Raw genomic sequence first — 22842 nt, 5'->3', positions numbered from 1 at the left:
CATCAGGGATAATGCAAAAATCTGGATAAAGGTCCAGATAGCTCAATGCCATCTGGGCTCAAAATGCTTTTTAGTGTGGTAAAATGACAGACCTAAGTTTGATCAATTATAGCAGACTCAATTTGTTAGACTATTAGAAAACTCTTATCTAGTTTGGCAATTGCTATGGGTTTGTATCTGTCTTTAGAAAAAAAAAGTTGGAATGCCTTTGTCTGTACATGTTACATGTCCTTTTAACATCAAATATGTTACATGAAGACGAAAAGCTCTAAAAAGAACATAGCAATGCTAATCATCTGTCCTGGACAGAAATCAGTCATAATCACAATAGAAATCTTGGAAGACTAAAAAAGAAGATATTAGAGAAATAGTACTATTTCTGGAGGATCAATGTGCAGTGACTGAACTTACATACATCTCCTTGCAGAGAAGAGAGCCCCCAAAATGGCTGATTTAATTGACTGGTTAAGAAATTAACACAGGTTGATCCCATCATGTGTGGCACCATTAGGAATAGATTTTAATGTTCTTTGATAATGGAGGAATGGTCACCTAGTCCTTTTAAAATATTCATGACTGGAATGAAAAAAGAATTGCCACTTATAATCCCACTGAAGTGATAGATAAGCTAGCAATTTATGATTCCTGTCATAATCAAAGATATGGATGCTTTAACAGAGATATGCTGATACTCTCACTCTGAGGAGACCAAGAAACTTCCCTGATTGCACTTCTGGGAATCTTTGAGCTTAATCTACAAGCAAGAGAGAGACACAGACCCACATGAAGAGTCATCTAAATGTGATTCTTCATGGTAAAGATAATTTGGAGTCAGTAATGCCCTGAATCTTGTAGAGAGCTCATTAACAACCCTTTCTAAGGCAGAGCAATTATTCTAAACCAAATCCACAGACTTCAGTAAAAGTGTGTGTTTTTATGAAGACAGCATTTGGGCTTAGTCCATTCATTATGGACCACTCTTGGTTTCTGGTTTCCAGCATGAGCAGATTTACAAGGCAGGAGCCCCAAGCCATCAAGTAGGAAATAACTAACATAGACACAAAACTGAGCAGGCCACAAAATTGCAGGAACCACACTGATTTTATTCACAGATGCCATGTGTAAGACTTCTTGGACAACATGTGTGATAAAAAAGTTGTCTCCTGTAAGTGGTGGGTCCATTGCAAACATTAACAGCAACTGCATATAGCAAATGATGCAGTTCATACAAAAATCCAGGAAAAGAAATTAGATCTCCCATTTTGTCAGGCAGATAACAAAAATATTCATGTTACAAAGTAGCCTCAAACAGGAGTAAGTAATTTCCCATAGCATGGGATTCAGCTTTAAAATTATTTTAACTTGACTAAATCCCCAGAGCAAATCTTCTCTCCTACATAACTATTCAATATGGAATAAATCTATAAAATACAGATAAGGACAATCATGTATTTCAGAATTCAAGGAACAAACATTACCAGAGACATTTCAAAAGAACAGATGGAATAGTGAGTAACAAAATCAGTAGGTAGCTACACTGGATGCATAGGGAGAACGGTTGGACTCAACTGTTTGCATTTGCTCTTTTGAATTTGCTTGGTTCCCACACACTTAAACTTGAATAACCATTGTTCTGAGTAGAATTGTAAATATATATCTGCAACTGTCTTGTTGAAAGCGCTCAAAGCTATAACTGGGCCAGTCTTGGATGTGGCAGCTATTTCAGGATTGTATTTGGAATTAATTACCAGTGAAGTGCATTCCAGTGGCAGCAGGGGGTCTGTTTAGTTGTTTCTGCATCATCCAAGAGAGCTGGGTATGACTATTATCAAGTTTTTATTCCCTCTAATCACCCACCTGCACAAATAGACTTTGGAACTGCTTCAAGCTTGCATAACCCTTGTAGTATCAGGCAACTGTCTGGAAAAACATCTCTCATTAAATACTAATGAGAGATGATGGGTGATTTCCACCATTTCCTGAGTAACCTTTTGAGACTGCCTCTGCAAGCTGCTGATATCTAATTGAGCATTCAGAAACAATACTACACAGTCGCCATGTACCTTTTTTTTGTGTGTGTGTAATGGCTTTTTCATTGGCTTTTCCACACCTAAAAGGTTTGTAGTGAAATGATTGCACTTGTCTATGATAGCTGTTTCATAGATTTCTCTGTTTGCACTGTCTCAACATATAGGCACCATATTTCTGGGAGTTCAGAGAAAAGCATAGGGTATAATTACAGGTGCTAAAATATTTTTGGTTACCTTAGCCATTAGCTAAAAACTGGGATGCCTCATAGTCTTGTAAAAAAAATATAAATAATTTCTGTGCTTATTTTTAAATTCAACTTATCAGTGAGAGGTCACTGAACGTGATCATATTCATGCCTTAGTATTTCATAAGGCTTCTCCTTTAAAACAAAGAAAATAACCAAAGTGTGCTGTGCAGAAAAAAAAATACTATTACAAAGGCAACGGATAATTACTGAACTAGACTACATTGTCAAATTATTTCAGAGAATAAACCACAAAAGCTTGTGAGATTAAGTGTTCACAAATAATTTAAGTAATGTCAATGATAGCCATACACCCCAGGGATGAATCTCAGTTAATAAATAATTTAAGCAGTCTTGACAATAAACCTCCCAATATACAACTATCTAAAGATGCAGTGAAAATCAATTAATGGAAACAACTATATTTTCATGAGCTTCAGTTCTTCTAAGTATCAATTAATTAAGCTCTTTATCACAGCACTGAAGTCAAAGTGCTAACCAAAAAAATTTTAAAATCAGAGAGAAATGATGTTTTAAAATGTTTCAGAATCCAGTTATTCTTATTTAAAGTATCTAAATTCCCAAGCAGCTTCAGAGAGATGTAGAAAGCTCAGTCTCACCCTGAAAATTTACATTTAATACATATTTACACTGAAAGAAGTATCTTGTTAATATATATTGCATATTGCATCCAGTGTACCAGTTATATTCATTAGGCATAAAGAACTTGTCCAGCAAATAGAATACACTACTAATACACAGTCAGAATTAAGGGAATCTTTATGGGCTTCAGTGGTTAATTTGAAAGTGATACCAAAGCATCCGTAACAGAGTGGACCAGTTATATAGACCAATCTATTGCTCTGATAGTGTCCAAATGACTTGAGAAAGATAAAGGAAATAATGTGGATAATTTTGAAATAACACAATCCAGTTTTCAACCATTCACAGTTAATTTTAGGCACTACAGCATTAAAGTTTCTAATAACTCAAAACCCCCAAAAAACTTGATTGCATTTTTTAATTTCCAAATTTTCCATTTTATAATTAATCTGCCAAAACATGTCTGACATATTTTATATATTTAATTTGTACATATAATTTTCATCTAAAAATACCAAAATTCTATCCTTTTTACTAATATTCCTGCATTAATTTATTTCCTATTTCCCACAATTCAGATGAAATTATGTATTATAAAAGTATAATATATTTAGACATTATTAATCTTACCTTCTGACTGATAAACCAGGATTTACATAACTTCTCTGAGCGTTTAGAATCTTCTGAACACTTCAGCATATTTAATTTTGCTACTGTCACAGGTTTCTCTTCTTATTTTGGTTTTAGGTTCTCTAAGATCCATATGCTAGTTTTGTAAATTTCTTAAAATTCTTCCCATTATGTTTCCCCACTAATACAACCTACTACATTGATTATAGAGACCACAGATATCTAGTTTGGATAGAGTCCCAGAATTTTTGAGGGCTGCATTTAACTACATAAAAGAATGATAAAGTTAGCACAAACCTTTGTATATACTGAAGAGGTATGCCATTTGTATTTGCTATTGACAGCAAATGAATAAATCTCAATGTTTAGACCATGCAGCTTTGGTCCATTTATTTGATATGGAGCCAAATCATTATATTTAGACAAGAAGGAGTATTCCAGCACAGTGCAACAGAAACAAAGAGGGATTATAATTAAATAAAATTGTGGGGGTGTTGCCAAGTTTTATGGAGAAAAATATGGCTTGAAATTTTTCAAGTTTCTTTAAGTTAAAGTTCTTAAAATATAATAAAGAATCACAATTAAATCATGCTGGAATACACATAAGAATTTAACTGAAAGACCCACACAAGTCATATCACTCTTACTGGTCAAACCCCTAACCACTAACAACTTCCATCTGCAAATGCCGCTATTCCATTAGAACACATTTTTGCTAAACTGATCAATGGCAAATTGTTCTTTTTGTATAGTTAAATCAGGTTGGATGAAAAAAACTCTAAAGGACAATGCACATAATTGATTAGTAGAAAGTTTTGTTTTTTTCAAAATTTACTTACACGGTATTCACAGAAAGTTCTCCCATCTTTTCACCATAATGTAAGACACAAATAGACGTAAAAGTAATGGTAATGGATACAAATTTAGTGTCATTCCCAGTCCTAGGGGTAATAAAATGTTTTTAATCGTGCTGCACTATTTATTATGTGTCTTCCATCATGGAGAGAATGATTTCTGAAAGAAAATGTCATGAGGTAAACTGCATCTGGAGCTAGACTGGAAAGAATATTCCTGCTAACAGCTGGTTTTAATGTCATCACCCAGGACAATACACACAACGATACACTGTATTACAGAAATAATACATCCTGCTCTGGAGCCACAAAATTTGAAATGGTCTTTTTGAAGACTTTCTGTTTTCTGATACAATAAAGCAGCTGGATATGGAAATATTCTTTCATATGGGTTCTTCCAAAACTGAGGTATTTTAATGCATATCAGGAAAAAGAAAGGTAAAGACTAGTTTGATATCCTGTTGCAGCAGCAAATTATTCTGAAATTAGATACTATTAAATATTTGCTGCATCTATATGTTTGTGGATTGGCAATAGAAACCCTTTCCCACACTATTTGGATAAATAGCAAAATCCTAAATCTCTTGCACACTTCAAGTTTTCCTTTGAGGTGGAATAAAAAGAAAATGGTATAAAAAGAACAAAAATCAAGCCTCTGTAAAGTAAGAGAATAAAAATTTTTTGGCAGCAAGCTATATGTTGCCATCAGGACTAGCAGATGAGAAAGGGAGACAGAAGTAGAGAAAATGGAAGCAAATGAGTGGTTTTTATTTAGCTTCAAATAGAACAGGAGGAATTTTTTTTAAATGCAACACTGATGACCTTCACTAGAAATCAATGTTTTTCTATTTTTTAGTAATTTATTACACTGAATAAAGCAAATAAATCTGTTCATTATGTACAAAATTGGTTTATTTTAGAAATTGCTTAATATTTTCACAAATATTTTGACTTGAACAAAGTTTAGCAAGCTATGCCAAGATGTGCTTTCCAAATGTACCAAAGTTAATAGAGAAATTTATTAAAAAGGCATAATACATATAATTCTCATTAAAAAGAGTTCCCAGTGCAACACAGTTAAATGTATTAAAGTATTAAATACAATCTCTTGATTATTTTTACAAAACTACAATGTTTAAGTTGTTTTTTACTGGAAAAGTAAAGACAGTAGAAATAGGAGTATTTTTTAAAAAATAATAAAATCTAGTATTTCAGATCTGATTCAGGCCAATGCTGAAATAAAATTATTGGTGTGGCTATTCAGTTGATTGTATGATAGATGATAAAATTATATTCCAATTTTGACACAGTCAGTCACCAATATAAATTCTCCTAAAGGCTGCCAGTCAGAAGAACCAGAAAAACTTTTAGTTTGTTTGGTGGTGAGTAAAGAGAAGAGTTACTGCATGGGGTGTCTGGCTTGGAGCTGGGATGCACACAGGATGTACCCAGCAATGAACAGAATTCTTATATTCTGTGATACAGATACAGTCACTCATATTATAGTCTGACACTTAGGGTTCTCAACTTGATCTTCCACATCCCTTATATGGGACTTAGAAATACAAGGGACTGCCCACGTCATCAAACCTAATAGCTAAATCAAAGGTAACCACATAACAAAACTGTGCTACACGTCTACTCACCATCTACAGCAAGTCACAAAACATTCCCTAATAAACTGTGTTAAACTTGCCACCTTCAATACAAAAATATTAAAAAAGCTGGCAAAACTACACAAGAAGCAGGAGCAGGAGACATCAAGAGCATTGGTGGTGCTGACAATGTCTAGAGCACCCTAAGATATGTATATTGCTGTGTCTATCAATTAAACATTCAGAGCTGAGCAGCTTTATCATATGAAATTGAGAGATCATAGAGTGGAGAAATTAATCTTCCACAAAAGACAGAGTTCTTTGTTTGATTCAACATGTATCTATATTGAATTTCAGTGTTTCAGAAAACAACTTTAGATTTTTTTACAGTGCTTGAACTGCATTGCATTATAGACATAGGTAAAGCACTAGCTCTTGAGCACTGGATCTCTCAAACTATGAGACTCAATTTCATCTTAATGCAAAATAGCACAACATGCAGTCTTGAATATAACAGGAAAAAAACTATGAGCCGAAGACAACTGGTTCTTCCCAGCTTCTAAAATGGAGCAAGAGTCAAACCAAAAAGGTTTGCAGAAAATTCAAAGGTGCATCAGGAGATAATATTACAAAATGCCTATTAAGATCTCTGTGCAGTGCTATACCAGTTCCAAACATATTCCTCTAGAATGTACCAGATGCACATAAACTGTAAACAAATCAATAGTCAGATGAAGTTTTACTATTATTCCTAGTATTAGCAATTTGGTGAATTTTACAGAAGTATTATTTTCCATTTATCTATTAACTTACTGCCACTTACAAAAGGCACTATCATTTACATCTGCTCAATTATCAAACAATCCCATCAGCACTCGGAGGTGTAGCATTACTTACTAGAATGGAATATGTTCTGTGTGGTCTATATATATTCCAGTCCTAACTCAAAAGTACTACAAAGGAGGTTGCAATAGTCATTTAACAAAGAAAAACTCAAATCCTGCTAAATAATATTTTCATGTGGGCTTTAAAATGCAAAACAGCCAAAAATAATTATGTTCCTTTGAATCATTGTTTTGATTTGAAAAAGGGTTTTTGTCTGACAGCATGCAGTCAAGTGTATAATGAGATCATTCTAGACAGTAATCACACCAGGATGGATGAAACTGAGCGTTGGTCAGAATGCACACACTTTGATGAGCACTCATTTGCAAAAAATTGACAAAAACTCCTGTGAGGGCTAATTTTTTTCAACTGCATTTTAATGAATAATAATAAAACCCAATGAAACATCAAAAAATTTTTAACACATATCAGGCAGAAGGTTTTTCTCTTGGTTTGTAGCGAAAATGGAAGCTAGTCCTTCAAAAAACAAAATTACTTTAATGCAAACATATTTACTGGAACATAGTGGATGGGTGGAGACGTGCACATATTCTGATAATGAACTGATCCCATGGTATCAGCCATCCCCATGTGCTTTAACTTCAAATATGACAGTGTATTTTTAAGAATAACATTTCATTCTTCAGGATATTATCAGAGATGCTATCCAGGGGAGCATATGATGAGGAGCAATTATCCTAATTATATACTAAAAACCTTTTAGAGAGATGATAAGGTTTTAAAGGAAAGTACATTAGAGCTGCAGTATGTAAGAATTGACACGACTTGTGCAACCTCAATTCAGCACATGCATTCTGAGGAAGCCTTTATGATTATAATGCTGTTTCTCCACATGACCTCTGCTGCATCAAGGTCATAAAAATGTGGGGGAAATGGACAATGGAACAAACAAAATTATGACACATTACCCTAGAAATGTGGCAAGAGCAATATTATTACAAACCAAGAGATGGAAAATATTTTCCCTAAATGTCAAACAGAAATTTACACGAAAATATTCAAAATGAATGTTAAATGAGAGTTGCTAAAGCTAGAAAGTTTTAATCAACATATCTAATTTGTATCCAAGAACTCCAAAAGATATGACAAGAATTCATCTCAACAAATGGTGCTATTTCCTAATAGATATATTGATAAGATTTAAGAAGACTAAAAGGAAGCTAATGGGGTAACCTTGGTCATTATAGGCTTTCAGCCTGAGACCAGAAATAATGGAATCGCTGATATGGATCACCGTTAATAATAAATGGAAGGGACATAAGTTATGCAAATTAGAAATGCTTCAGAAAAACTGGATCTTATTATTTAACCTTTGTTCTTAAAATAAAATGTTAACTTTGTTGAATAGAGGTAAACACTACAAGTACATTTGGATTAAAAAAATTTATTCAAATGGTCTGTGTTTGCAGTGGAGGAAATTAATTTTTTTTTAATATTGAATTGTTCCAGATACATGTGCATGAGAAGAGTGCACTACCCAAATGGAAAAAGGTAACAGTTTAACCATCTTTATCCTGCAAATCCGTTATGGGTAAAAGGAGTGTCAAAAAGCCTACATAAACCTCATTCCTTTAATGCCCTTTGTCAGGATTCTGAAAGCTGCCAGTTAAATGGGCAAGAGTCAGCCAAGAAAGCACTCTAGAAACAGCAATCACTGAATATTTCTGTCTGTTCCACTGTCTACTTCTCAGTTTGTGACACTGAAGTTTTATTTTAGCCCTACAGGAAAAATTCTAATTTTGTCAAAAGTCAAGTTAAGTGAAAGAAAAAAAAAAAAAAACCAACCCAACAAAAAAAACCCCACAGAACTTTTTTTATTTCCAACACAGCAAAGAATTCATTTTTAAAATAGTTCCTTGGGGTTAGAGTCTACCACTCATGTGATGACAAAATTGGAGGATTTTAATTTTCTAGCTATTAATTTGAGAATTTTATGATAATAGAGGTTTGTCCAAATACAAAATTTCCCTGTTTAAAATAGAATAACTAAGGGAACAGCTGTGTTAGAGGAACCTTTGGTTTTATCTCATCCTGCCCAGGACTGCTTAGTAGGGAAAGCCAGTGGATGAACTCCTACTGAAACTTTTTATCATTTATTTTCCCTCATCTCTTAATTTGCTCTGTTAATACATTTATAATTAGAATAAAATCCTAATGAAAATGGTGCTTATTTTGCACAAGTCACTTTTTTTTCCTCTCCCTTTCTAACTGCTAACAAAAAATCCTGATTCCCACATTGTAAAGGAAATTGAAACAATAAAGCATGGATATGTTTTCTTCTTTAAACATTAGGGAGGGAATACGTGGACTGTGGGTAAATCCACTGACAGCAGGCTACAGACATGTCAAGAAAGAACATGGGACAGTATCTATGTACATAAAGTGAATACAGACCACCAGAGCTTGTTTCTTGGGTAATACGAGAAACCTGCCATACCTGGACAACCTAGGAACAAACTTCACTGTGGAAAGAACTTTCAGACTGTCCCACTCACCTCCTGAACACTACCCAAATATAGCTAGAGTCGGCCACAGCTTTAACATGCTGTCACAATGTGGTTGGAAGGAGGTAATTAACAGGGCAGAAATCAGGGTTACACACCTCACCGACACATCTACAGCCACTTCCAACTACAACAGTGTAGCAGATAATTTAAGAGGCATCTTCTCCTGATTTCAGACAAAATCAAAAGGGAAATATGTGAGAATATTTCCCAGATAGTACCTCATTTTTCATTTCATAATACAAGAGACAATTTTCCCAGTCCCATATCGATCCTTAATTGACTAATTCATAATTTTAATGAAAAACCTTCTTTTGGAAGATAAGTTATACAGTGAAAATCTAACCAAACTGAAATCATTGGCAAAACATTTGTTAACATCAAGGATGTTAGGAATACATGTCAGCCTCTGAGCCTCAGATCACTTGAAGACCTACTCATCAAGACCAGGTGATATACATCACCTGTCTCCATAATAGTGACCAGCAGAGGACCACGGGTGAACTGTGCTCCTGTAGGAGATACAGTATTTTAAAATGTCAGTAGAAAGCATCCTAATTAAATACTATCATACAAAAAATAGGTATGAAAATAACATTGTAATGAGACAAAACCCCCAGGCTTCTCATATTTTGGGGATTTGTACTTTGAGAAAATAAAAGAAACTATAAAATTCCAGAAAATACTTTAAAAATTAAAAGAAATTATAAAATTGCAATTTCTGTAATAGAAACAGCTACAGCAGCAAATACTCTAGGCATAAATTTTGGGAATATTTTCTGGTTTTGAAGGGTGTTTAAAAAAGTACTAGCTGTACTGAAGAAAAAACCCAGCAAAATACAAGATAGAAGAGCTATTGTATATTTCACTCTTCCATCTCTTTCTCTCTTGATTTTCATTAAAATGTCACATGAAATTAAAAATATTAGCTGTAAATATGTATTAATGTATTAGACAAAATAGCTTCTGATAAGTGTGCACTATGTCCTGTGGCAATTGGAATGACAAATACAAAATGTGTCATCACTGAAAGTCAGGAGAAGGGTACTTCGGTTTCTGGTAAAGTGTTCCGGCAAAGATATGTGTCTTGAAACTCTGAATGTGAACTTACAATACTGTAAATTAACCTGTTAAACAAGTAAATTGATCCATTCTGTACCAAATTATCTCCATTTGGCTCAAACATAGGTTAAAGGAAGAAAAAAGAATAGGAGAGAAAGAAAAATATTTAGGTCTTGACACTAAATTTCGCTATTACTAAGTTATTGTCTAAAAAATCAGCTGAAAAAATTTGATATTTCTCAATTTTTACTTTGAAGTAAATTTTACTAAAAAGAACATAAACAGCAAAATCAAACTGTTTTCATTTGGACTAAATATAACATTTAATTGGAAAAAGATATCTGTTCTCCAGTTCAACCACTTCAGTTGGTATAAATATTATAACCCAGATTTTTTTCTGAAACTTTGTTGGAGATCTCCAACTTATTCCAAGACAGAATGTTAGGATATCTCTGTCTTGACATGAATACACTGAAGTTGGAAATAAGAAGCCTCTTAATCACTAGCACAGATTAGTGATTCTAATACAGACTTCTATGAAGAGTAACAGGCACAAAACCCAGATATTTTGAAGATCTTGAAAGGAGCTACACAAAGGCTAGAACCTAATTTTTCTCCCTTTAAGGGGTGTATTGTCATCATCTCAGGGCACTGTGAGACTCTCTTGCTCATTCTCTCGATGGTCTATGATACCCTTTCTGTGCTAAATGTGAAGGGGGATTATATTGTGCAAAACATCCTGAGAACTCAGAACCTTTAGTTAACAACAGGAGCATTTCTCTAAGGTAAAAAATTACTTAGAGAAGAAAATGCTTGCTGCCTAAGAATTGTTCCGCTATTAGGTTGTTATGGAAACACAACCCTCTTTTGTCAGTGAACCAACTCCACCAAAGGGATGCTCGATACACACCTATGTTACGATACACACCTATGCCTGTGTTCTGTAATGACAACCTCTGAGTGGCTCTTCACTTCTCACTCAATTTACAGACCAATTAAACTCTTTGGAGATAATGTCCCCTTGAGCAATAGACCAAACAATAAGGGACATGTGATTAGCACTCATATATCATCACAGAATCACAGACTATTCTGATAATAATAATTGGAAGAGATCCACAAAATCATCAAAATCCATCTCCTGGCCCTGCACAGGACAGCCCCAAGAATCACATCATGTGCCTGAGTGTTGTTCAAGCACTGTGATGTCAAGTCACGTCCTGAAGCACTAGTAAGTTTTAATGGCCCTGACAAGCATTCCAAGGTTCTCAAATCACATCCCTGCTGCTTAGAAAATTCAGCACTGATGGCAGGTAGGTAGTAATATTTTTGAAGATGCACCAGAATATCAAAAGCCTTCATGGACAGTCAGTTGTTTCAGAAACATTTGTGTGAAATTAGGCTAAATTTCATTAAGTATTTTCAGCTGGTTCTAGACCAACTGTTACACTGCCTCCTTTATTATATACTTCCCTCTACACAACTAAGATGATTTTTCTTGATCATTAAATACTATTTCTTGAAAGCATTTAATCTGGGGGAGTTAGATGGTGGGTCATGTGTTTAAGTGCACTATATCCTGCTATCTCTGGTTTAAAAAGCATACTTATATGAAATACAGCTCTATTAGCAGTCCTTCTGCTTGAAGCAATTCGTTTGAGTGGCTTTCAGAAAGGTTTGTGTGTGACCCTTCAGATCAATTAGAGTTTCAAGGTGATGAAGCATTGATGACTAAAGCTACATTCTTGAATTTCCATTCATCCAGACAATTTTTTATATCTGGCAGTGTGATGGTTCCTTCTTGTGGCCACTTTTCACTGCTTTGCTTATAGCTAGAAAATAACTACATAAAAGTGAAGGTATAAAATCATCAAGTTAGAAAATATGTATTTGGGATCTTAGTCTCAGTCTGGTAAACTGAAGTGGGCAAATATTCAGGATTACTGAAGTCAAACAGAAACTGATGATCTGACAAATAGATCATCTTTACTTACCAAGCCAAGTATTAGATGATTTTGGAAACTAAGTAAAAGACATATTTTAATGCTGATAAAAATGTTATCATAGCTAGGCTATTTTTCAATTCAGGTTTCTGGGGAATAGTCTCCTAGATATCTGTGTGAGACTACTGACACGGTGTTATACAGCTGAGGCAATCTGACACACTGAGTACAATTTTTCAGGTTCGTTTTCATTGTAATGACAGGAGAGGGATGCCAGGCTGTGAAAGCAAAAGGAAAACCCTAATAGTGCAAAGAATTGGCCAGCTTGGGGACAGTTTGACATACTGTATTAATTCAATGTCAACAATTTTTTTATTAATTTCCCTGTTGTGATTATAAGGCTTTAAGTAGAAGGTATGAAGAATTACAGATTCATTAACTGCCTGGTCCTCCTTAAGGAGTCACTGACATTTAAGCACAAATCAAAGTAATTTTTTTAGATAACAAAAACATCCTGACTGACAACAGCAAGATTGCTTCAAAGTACACTTATCTGGGAGAAGGAGCAGAATAGCTGCTATCACTTTCTTTATGTTTCAGCTCCTTGTCTTGTGCTTGCCTGCCTGCTATAGGCTACTGGCAACACATCACATATCTCAGGACAATTTCTATTCCCTGATAGAATCCATATCTTTGATATAACTGGGTAGAATAGTTGTACAAGAGCTGTCTTCAAAATTACTGGCTTGGGAATTGCTGACTTGTGAATTGAGAGGTTGGCATAAGTGAAGCCCCGTACTATTTGCCTTATTTCTCAGCTGGATTGTGCAGCCAACCCTGAGTTCTGCTTTGCCACAGCTCACCTGTTTTCATAGTTGAAGATGGTTCACTAAGGTGTCCCTGACCTGCAGCCACAGTGAAGTAATATAACGAAACACAATAGGTTCTTGAACTAGAATTCTCTTATCCAATGGTGATTCTCATGGAGTTTATATAGAAAAATGTCTCTTGTCATTGAGATGCTTTATTAAAACCTTTGTTAATCGGCCTAGATAAATCAAATTTCGTAAGGAGGGTGGTTGCTTTTTTCTTCCACAAGTTTGTTTGGGAGTAACAAACAGAAACAGAGCTTGAAAAGTCCTCTCTAATTCCTGATGATACTCAAGGAGACCTAAAAATAGTTAAAATACTATTCGCCATCACTCACTATTATTGAAAATGTAACACGTAAACTTCCACCTGGTGTAGAATTCATAGGTAGAATTTCATTTATCATTTCTGCAGTAGAAATGATAAAAGCAGTCTCAAAGAGATATAATCTTCCTACTAGGTAGGGACATGTATGTAACTACAACTGAAAAAAAAAAAATCAGCATTTGTTCTGTAAAGCAGCTCAGATTTAATTCAATTTTTCTCCTAAATAAAATGAATGACACTATGAGGTACAAGGATGGACTGTGGTAGAGAATGTCTAAGCTGCTAAGAGTACAAGTCTATAAGGGTCTTTAACATCAGAGTCCCAAAAGCAGACTGGTGGTATTACCTAAATCAGTATTCTGGACTCCATATAAGTGACCAAAACCTCACTAACTAAATAAAAGTCTTTTGAACTTCATTTATACATTTCTGAGAGGATTTGTTGCTTTAATTCACAATATTTCATTACATCCCTAAAAGCAAAAGGACAATACCAATGCATGGCTTATGAACTCATAAAATTTCATGACTACTTCTCAAAATTAAATATGTCACATGAATTCTTTTTTAAATAGAAGTGTAAAAATTAAAATGAGTAGCAGAAATATCTACTTTAGGTAGATATTGAAGTTTAAGGAATAAAGATATTGTCCTGGAATAGGACAGTACAATATTCAACAGGACAATATCCAACAGAATAATCAGTCAGACTCATTAATGAATCCATTCTTTTATATTCATTTTATGAGATGGATCAATGAAATTTTACCCCCAAATTTATATTTTACTTAATGGAATAAAATGGTCTCAAAGGCTGTAATATTTCACATTATTTCTATCATGTCTTAACTATTAGTTTAAAGGTAGAAGTGCTGAGAGATGCTTATACACTCTGCCAAACTTGCCCTATCAACCTATCACAGGAACAAAGAACAGTTTAACGTGGACTGAGACACACAAGCAATCTTTTTTACTCTGAAGTCTGTCATAATTAGAAGCAACTGCTGAACCTGTGAGCATAAACCAATAAATGCAACTATTCCTCTTCCTATATAAACCTAATTTCTTGCAAACAGAAATAAAACTCACACAACACAGGCTTTCAGAAGTAGAGGTAACCAACTTTATGACTACTTTTATTTGCTTTCTATTCAGTTTTTCTCCCTGAAAAAGCCCTTATAATTTTTTGCATGAGATCTTATCCTCTGTGATTCTTTACCAGTTCAACAATAAATTTCAGAACTACAGAGCAGTCTGTTTTTTCTCCCCAGAGTCCTACATATCACATAATAAAGAAATTTGAAACAGTATTCCCAAAGGCATGTCTCAGTGACACAAAAACTGAGGGAAATTCAGGAAAAAAAGCACGCAAAATTAGATATTTCTTTTAAATAAATTATTTATAATCATATGTAACTTATTCAAGCAATAAATCTATATGATCTAAAGTGGCAGGGTGACTTCACATACAATTATGCCTAGAGTTAAATACCTTATAACTGAGAGTAACATGATTTATTTCATTTGGTCCATTTGTAGTATAAGTTAAGAGCCAACAGGATTCTAGATATGGGTTTCAAGCCAGGCCAGTTAAATGAATTCTACATTTATAGCTTAAAATGAAACCACATTTTTCTATACAGGCAAATGTTCTTCCCAATAAAATGCCAAGGGGAAAATATCATAGTGGTATATGGAAAACTAAGAGGGAAGTAATTACAGTACATTTGTATTGTCAACTTGCTGATCTTGTTAGATCTTCTAAATATCATGCATGACCTCATCAATGTCCTACACCTTCTGTGGTTATACTCTAGGCCTCTGATCTACACTATTTTAAACTTTACACAAAACATACTTCCAGATTAAGACATAGAAATGTCCTTTATAGGATCTGTGTTTCACACTGATCTTAATGGACTTATTATGCCTCAGAAAAATGCTTGCGTTTAGCGGACAGCACAATTACAAAGCCTGGTATTTTAACTAGTGAAAACTCCATCTTTTAAAAAAAATACTGATTACAATGGGAAGCTATGTTGTTGAGACCCATTACTAAGAAGGCATGTAATTAACTCCCCCTTACAATTTACTGGATATATGTATGGTAGTCTTTCCACTGCAATACATATGTTTATGGTAATTGTGCGAGTAGAAGTGTGAAAAGCAAAGACGATTTGTTATTTTCTTCCTCTACTGAAAAACAACCCACAATATTGTCCTGCACAGACTAACTTTTTTAGATTATCAGAGCCAAAATCATCAGAGTCATGCTGAAGTTCAAGTCAGATTCTAGCCCATTCTGTGCAACTATGACATAAATCTTTATAACCACCTTTTAGACTGCTGCTTATAATGCAGGTTCCACCAAGTCTTCCTCAGCCCAAATTTAATAGAAAGTTTGGAATTACAATCCACTCCACCTTACCTTGCAAACTCTAAAGCTGTATCTTGCTATCTGGCCCTCATATACTATGCCTGATATAGCTCTGGCACTCTTTCAGTATTAGTTCAGCTGTGAAATCAAGAAGGTTCTTCCCTTTACACAAACCAGATCAGTAACACGATGTTAGTCAACAGCCATCTGTCATCCTCGCATATAACCCAAATCATGACTTCTAATCAAGATCTCACAGGTCAGAAAGTCAATTGCCTGTTTCAAATAGGTCTCTGCTGCTGAGAACTGTCATTTGTCAAAGCAGACTCAGTCCAATTACTTAGAGCAAAATGACTATATTCTGAAATTCCTGTACCAGGTGGTGACTAATGAAGAGTTCAAACAAGGGTAATGGAAGAGATCATATCATTTTGGAGAACATAAACAGAATTCTTACAGATAATATCATCCTTACAGATAATATCTGATTTAGCATAATTCTATCAGTTTTTAACTATTTTAACTCGCTGTTGTTCAAACCTATATATAACACAAACAGCAGCCTGTCAAACTGTCATTTAGTATTTCTCTTAATCCTCATTCACTATTTAATTTTTAAAAATGGATCAGATATTCTTTCACATAAAATGAAAATGCAGATTACTTTAAATTTTGAAGTAGTTCCATAATGTTGTTGCTAAGCAGTACTTTGAAAAAAAAGAAACAGGTTGGTTAAAGGATTACTGCAAAAGGCTTGTCTACAAGAAACTGAAAACCCAGCTTTTCACAACCTTGTATTTATCTAGGAAAGTATATAAACATCTGCTTTGTTTTAATTTCTACAACATTTTGCTATTAATCTTTATTCTGATGTGAAGCACTTATGGTAGCTAATGGATATACCTAACTAAAATCATACTGTGATAAATAGAGTACTGCATGCTTAAAAATAGAAACCTATATATTCTATAGATTAACACTTACACCAATGACTGTGTAAAGGATTATTTGATTTACCTGGTCTTGAGGAAGGAACTCTTGCTATCTCTAGAGAACAAGGCTTTTTGGTGACTGCTATGTCTATCGAATCACAAAGACTGCTGTTATTTTCTGAAGGAACTGCATCCAGAGGTACAGAGGGTATTGCTTCCAGTGCATAACCTCTCTTCTTTGAATAAGATTCCTGAAATGCAAAAATTAAGTAGGTAAGAGAGATATTTCTCAGATGACACAGTAAAAGAACCGGGCTCAATAACTCTAGCTAGCAAGGTTTTGAATTCAAGAAATTAAATAGCACATTCTGCATAAACCAAAACTGCAACAGACCAGAAGGATTACTTGCATGTTAAAAGATAACACTTCTTATTTCTTTAAATTTTTGATAATACTGTTCTTGTTCAGTTTACAGAAGAACCTGATTCACCAAACTTGTATTTAATGAAAACTGGATTACTGCTTTCGCCACACCTGATTTGCCAGGTTGTAATTCAGGGGATGTCTCATTTTCTTTTTTAATTGTATCTCATGACAGCAACAATTACATTAACCACTACAATTACGTTCTCTTCAGGGATGGTTTTACAAAATGTTTATATTACATCTAAGAAAACTAAAAATACGCCTTCTACATATGGATGGCAGGATCCCAGGCTGTGAATGAGGATGAATTACTGCTCTACATTTGAGCAAAATAATGACAAAAGGTCCCATAACAGTGATACATACAGCAAATTCTACTGATTAGCAAATGTTGAGGGAGGGGAAAAAGGGAATTAGAAGTTTTGCTAGGACAGTAATTCAATCAAGCAGCCTGTTTCTAGTTTTGAACATGAATAAGAAGATAATTTCCAGTTTCAGCAGTGATTTATTTACCAGAGATTTATTTTTTTTTTAATCCCAGCAGAAAGCAATTGCATGGGCAAAGATATTTCCACATCTTTCTTACGCTGGACATATGATGTCTCTGAAAGTCAAGCATCAGACATAAATCAGATATGATATAATAAAAGGCAAAGGGCAAGAAAGCACCCTGACAGTTAGATATTATCATAGCCCTACTCAGAAAATGATTGAAAAATGCAATGTCTAAAACAAAATGTGGAATAACAATTTCTTCACCAAGAACTGGTATTACCTAAGGGAAGCTATGGCTGTAGGTAACAGCACCTTTTCAGATAAATGATTTATACTGTTAGGAAATAATTATATGACTCAACTGTTCAGGCTTTTCCTGTTGTACTTTTTTTTCCCTGGTCATTGCGCTCATTTGATCTTTATGAGAGTTCATAGTTTGGCAATAATTCAAGGCCTCTTGAAGGATAGGGTTACGATGGCACCAAGAGCAGCTTCACTTCAAAATTTTTCATGACTTTAGTAGAGACAGATTTAAATCCCAGGTTAAACTAACAAAGAACTTGAAAATGAACACTGGGAACAGTGATCAGAGGAAAAAATCATGTGAATAAAATAAAAATAATAATATGGTGCATTTGTAATTTAAAAAAAAATAGTATGTACTAGCAAACAATACAAAATTGGTGGTCAGCATTCAAAAAATATATCTAAAAGAGGAATGTGATTGCATCCCTACCTCTTTCTCCTTTTACAGTTTCTATCCAGTCAGACTATGAGCTCTCAGTAATCTCACAGATATAAACTAATAATAACTAGTTTCAGGTAGTGGACATAATAAGGATTATAAAATTTTGCAAGTAGGTCTCCTGCAGCTCCAAAAGTAACTTTATTAACATCAGCCACTTCATTCCTTAAATGTAATTAATAGAAAATTATACAGATGCATCAAAGCAGCTGAAGTGCAACTGCAGGACAAGAGAAGGAATCCTTCCAACCTTGAAAAAAATGTTTTACCCTGTCCACTTAAGCATGCTGTAAAAAGGCAGAGGCAAAAATTTATTTACAAATGCAATGACTGAAACAGGAGACTTCAGTTTAATCCTTGTACTCTTCTAGAAACATGCATTTAAGTCAGAATGCCAAAAACCTAATTATAGTAAATCTGCCTAGAGAAGCACATGAAGAAATACTGCAGCCTTAAAATTGTCACAAAACACCAAAGTTAGATCCTGTTCAGTGCCTGAATTCAGCTACATTTAAAAAACATTAAAAATTTGTACACAAAACATTACAATAGACACTGGATCATCCTTTGTGTCACCCATTATTCTGTCTGTAAAGGTAACCAACAGTGCTGACCTAGAGAACAGCGAAACCAACATGAGATCAGGTCAAGCACATAATATCTGCTTCTCCTTCTGCAACACCTTGTGGGTCTCACACTTCACAATCCAAAGGTGCTCACTTTGTTTCACAAGTCTACCAATCCAACTTTTTAGAATTACCTTCTCAAGCTGCCTTTAGAGCACGTCACCTTTCATAGCTCACATGCCCCCCGTTTAGTTTTTAGCTATCTCACCAAGTTTGACATGGCTGTTTTATACTTTAGATGGCAATAAAGGGCTGTTCTTTACTTATCCTCTCCTTGTGATTTCACCGGCATATGCACTTCCCATGTCCTCTCCTTCAGGGAATGAGAAATACTAACCTACTCACCCAGCTGTTCTGGGATTTTGACCCTTCATCCTCTCAGCCTTCAGTGCTGTGACAGGAATCACATTTTCTCAGAATTCCTCATTCAGGATGAGGGTTCACCAAGTAGTCATACTGACATAATGATGTTCCTTTTTCTGTATTCTACTCCTTTCCTAATTGCTCTTAACATTCAATTTGATTTTATGACTGCTATTTAACATTCTGTAATTAACATTGCATGAATATAAACATCAGAGAAGAATAAATAAAAATGATGGGGCTACTCAGAAAGTGGTTTGAATGTAAACTACTGACAATTAAATTCTTTCTAAATATCTCTCTAATAAATAAAATGTAATAATAGTATGTCCAGCAGAAGTTAAATGAGTTAGAGCCAAAAAAGAATTGTTAATACTTTAGAAAACCTGGAATTCTATCAACCATTAAGTGAAGATGATAAACCTTGTTAAAAAGTACATATGTAGTAAAAAGAAAAAAGAAAAATTCTCATTGCTGGAGAGAAGCATTGTATAGTCTTCTGGTTGCTGTAAAATGTTGTCCATTTTGCTGGTACTGAGCATTTCTAGAAATTTCTAAAATTTAAACTAATTCACCAACTTTAACTTAAGTGTTAGCAGATGTTGTAAGATTGTCTGTAAGTATCAGCATGAAGCCATGTGATTTTGTTTTTTTCTAAGATTGAAAGCTCTTGACCAACTGCAATAACAAGTAACTACAGTAATTCTACACGTCCAAGTTACTATCAACGGCATAATAAAGCCTCCTAAAATACTTTTCCTTTATCTTTAGTCCTGAAATCAAAATGAGGCTAATTTTTGTTTTAAAAATACAGAATATTCAATCTCAAATTTCTGTTAACCATCCCAAATTGCTGAACATGAGACATATAACTGACCACCAACATCAGGACAGAATTTGTCCTTATTTGAAATTATAACTTCATAACAAGAATGTGTTGGTCTGGTAGTACATTAAAAGAAGTATTCTTTGTGGAAAGGAAAAAAAATACATACACAATAGAAATTTAAAAAAAACAACAGTATTGAGAGTGAGTGAGTAATTTTAGTGGGAAATCACTAGAGAACTGTTGCCTATACTGATAAATATAAATTAGATTTTTTTGTCTTGTAGAAAGAAAGAGTAATGTGACACTGAGGTTGCAAAGCACATGCCAGGGACACACTGTGGCCCTTATTCATAGGCCTGCAGTCAGCTGGGTCTCCTCTGAGCACACATCTGAAGCTATAATACCTATAATACACTGTTTGAAACCTGCACAGGGGTAAGAGATTGTTAATCAGTGGAAATGAAAATGTTCCTAAAATATCTACTTTTGGCCATTGCAAAGGGTTATACACAATTGTGAAACAATGTGGTGTAACATGACTAAATCTTCAAGAACAATATGATGTTTTTAGAATTAGATCTTTTTTCCACATTTTTGCCAGGTTTCTAGCTTCTCTTGCTTCTTTTTGTATAGTCTTGCCCTCCTTTTCAGAATCAAACTGAATGACGTATGCTTAAGGGCTGAGATACAAGCAGCATATGCAAATTTGTGTTCGTACAAGCTATGAAGAGAATGATAGAGGCTCATAAGGCACCTAATCTGAACTGACATTCTGACAAGAAGATAAAATTTGTACTTAATCTGTCAATATCCTTTCCTATAAAAATCAGGTCACTAGAAACTTTATTACTTCCCTGGACCATGGGAAAACACACTGGGGTCACACATGACTCTCAAAGTAGAAATAACCTTGGAAACATAGAAAGGAAGAATGCAATATATCTGCCACCTTTAGAAATATCTTTTTCATTTATACAGATAGTGAAGAACAGCTATTACATTCTGACATACCCCTTGAGATCCACTAGGGTATTGTGATGTCTCCCCTGGCCTGCTGAAGGCCAGAGGACCAGCATCCAGAATCCAGGTGGCTGCCATTCCATCAAAATACGCCCAGTTCTGCCCAGATGTTCCTTAGAAGGGTACTATGATACTTCATTGATGAAAATCTGGAGTTATTGATCTTATATGCTCCATCAACCCAAAGCTCCTGATTAGCCTAAGAGTGAGCAATGAACATTGCATTTATGCCATTTATGTCATAGAATCATAGAATTATGGAATGGTTTGGGTTGGAAGGTACCTTTAAAGGTCAACCCCTTGCTGTGGGGAGGGGTATCTTAAACTAGACCAGGTTGCTCAGAGACCCTGACCTTGAATGTTTCAGGGGATGGGGCATCTACCTCCTTCCTGAGCAAACTATTCCAGTGTTTCACCATCCTCATTGCAAAAAAAATGTATTTTCCTTACATCTAGTCTGAGTGTATTTGTATCAAACATACTTCTTGACATTTGTAAACAGACTGATGTATAACCTTGTTGGACTTCACACTGAAATATTGATGATAAACAACTGAAGGTTGCTTAGAGGAATCAAGAACACAAGCAAGAAAGAAGTCCTGAGCAGTGACTAAAGATAATTAGAACAGTTTTCTGACATGCAGCAAAGTGGAAAGGGAAATGCTTGAACCTGAACAGTGTTGCACAAGTCTGCCACAATAATGAACTGAGCAAAAACAACTAAAAGTATTTCCTATGTCACAATAACCAAAAACTCCAAGTAGATGATGAAATATTTATTTTGACTGCCTTTCCAGTCAAAGATACCAGGAGTATTACTATGATTTATGGCTAGTAAAAGCACATTTATCTATTACAAATAATTTAACCAAAGTTTCATAGTATCGTACAATTAAAATAATTTTTCATGAGTCAAACTATCATAAATGTTCATTATTATGTCAGCTAGAAACACTTGAATGTGTAATTCGTCATAGAACATATAATAAGTTTCATGATATATTATAGAATCTGGAAAATCACCAATAATCTCATTTAAGGGTAATGACACTGGGGGATCTACTCTGGTCTGCACAAAGTATTTCTAGCACGGATTTTAAGAGTATGGTCCTTTACCCTTTCACCAAATATCTGAAATTGTGGGTTTGCTGTTGTAGTAATAATATATGTGCAGAGTTAACTGAAATAATTATTTCCCTTCAGCACCTGAAGCAGCCTTTTTAAGTTTCAGTAAGCCTTCCACAGAGTTGAGAAAAACATAAATTTTAAAAAGCATGCTAGAGTTGTTGTCCTATTTATTCAGTTAGAAATGTAAATATGATGTTTAGTTTTTCAGAAACCATTCAAAATTTAGATTTGTTTTTTCAAACTTTATGTATGAAAAAAAAATGAGCATTATTTATATAACACCCCAAATATAGGTTTATTTTCTCTTTTTCCAATGTATATTTTCATATAT

At 34.5% G+C, this 22842-nt stretch overlaps 1 protein-coding gene across 2 annotated transcripts in view; it reads right to left on the bottom strand.

Annotated features, from left to right (window-relative positions):
- The window catches only part of LOC131591713 (ankyrin repeat and sterile alpha motif domain-containing protein 1B-like), a 407097-nt gene that overhangs the window by 275156 nt on the left and 109099 nt on the right, over window positions 1-22842 (bottom strand). For both annotated transcript variants that reach the window (XM_058862673.1, XM_058862674.1), the window contains one exon: window positions 16964-17129. In XM_058862673.1, coding sequence (XP_058718656.1) covers window positions 16964-17129 — 166 coding nt within the window. The remainder of the gene's footprint in view (window positions 1-16963; window positions 17130-22842) is intronic.

The sequence above is a fragment of the Poecile atricapillus genome, chromosome W (assembly GCF_030490865.1).
Source record: "Poecile atricapillus isolate bPoeAtr1 chromosome W, bPoeAtr1.hap1, whole genome shotgun sequence".
Taxonomy (NCBI): domain Eukaryota; kingdom Metazoa; phylum Chordata; class Aves; order Passeriformes; family Paridae; genus Poecile; species Poecile atricapillus.
This window is presented reverse-complemented; position numbering and strand designations above follow the sequence as displayed.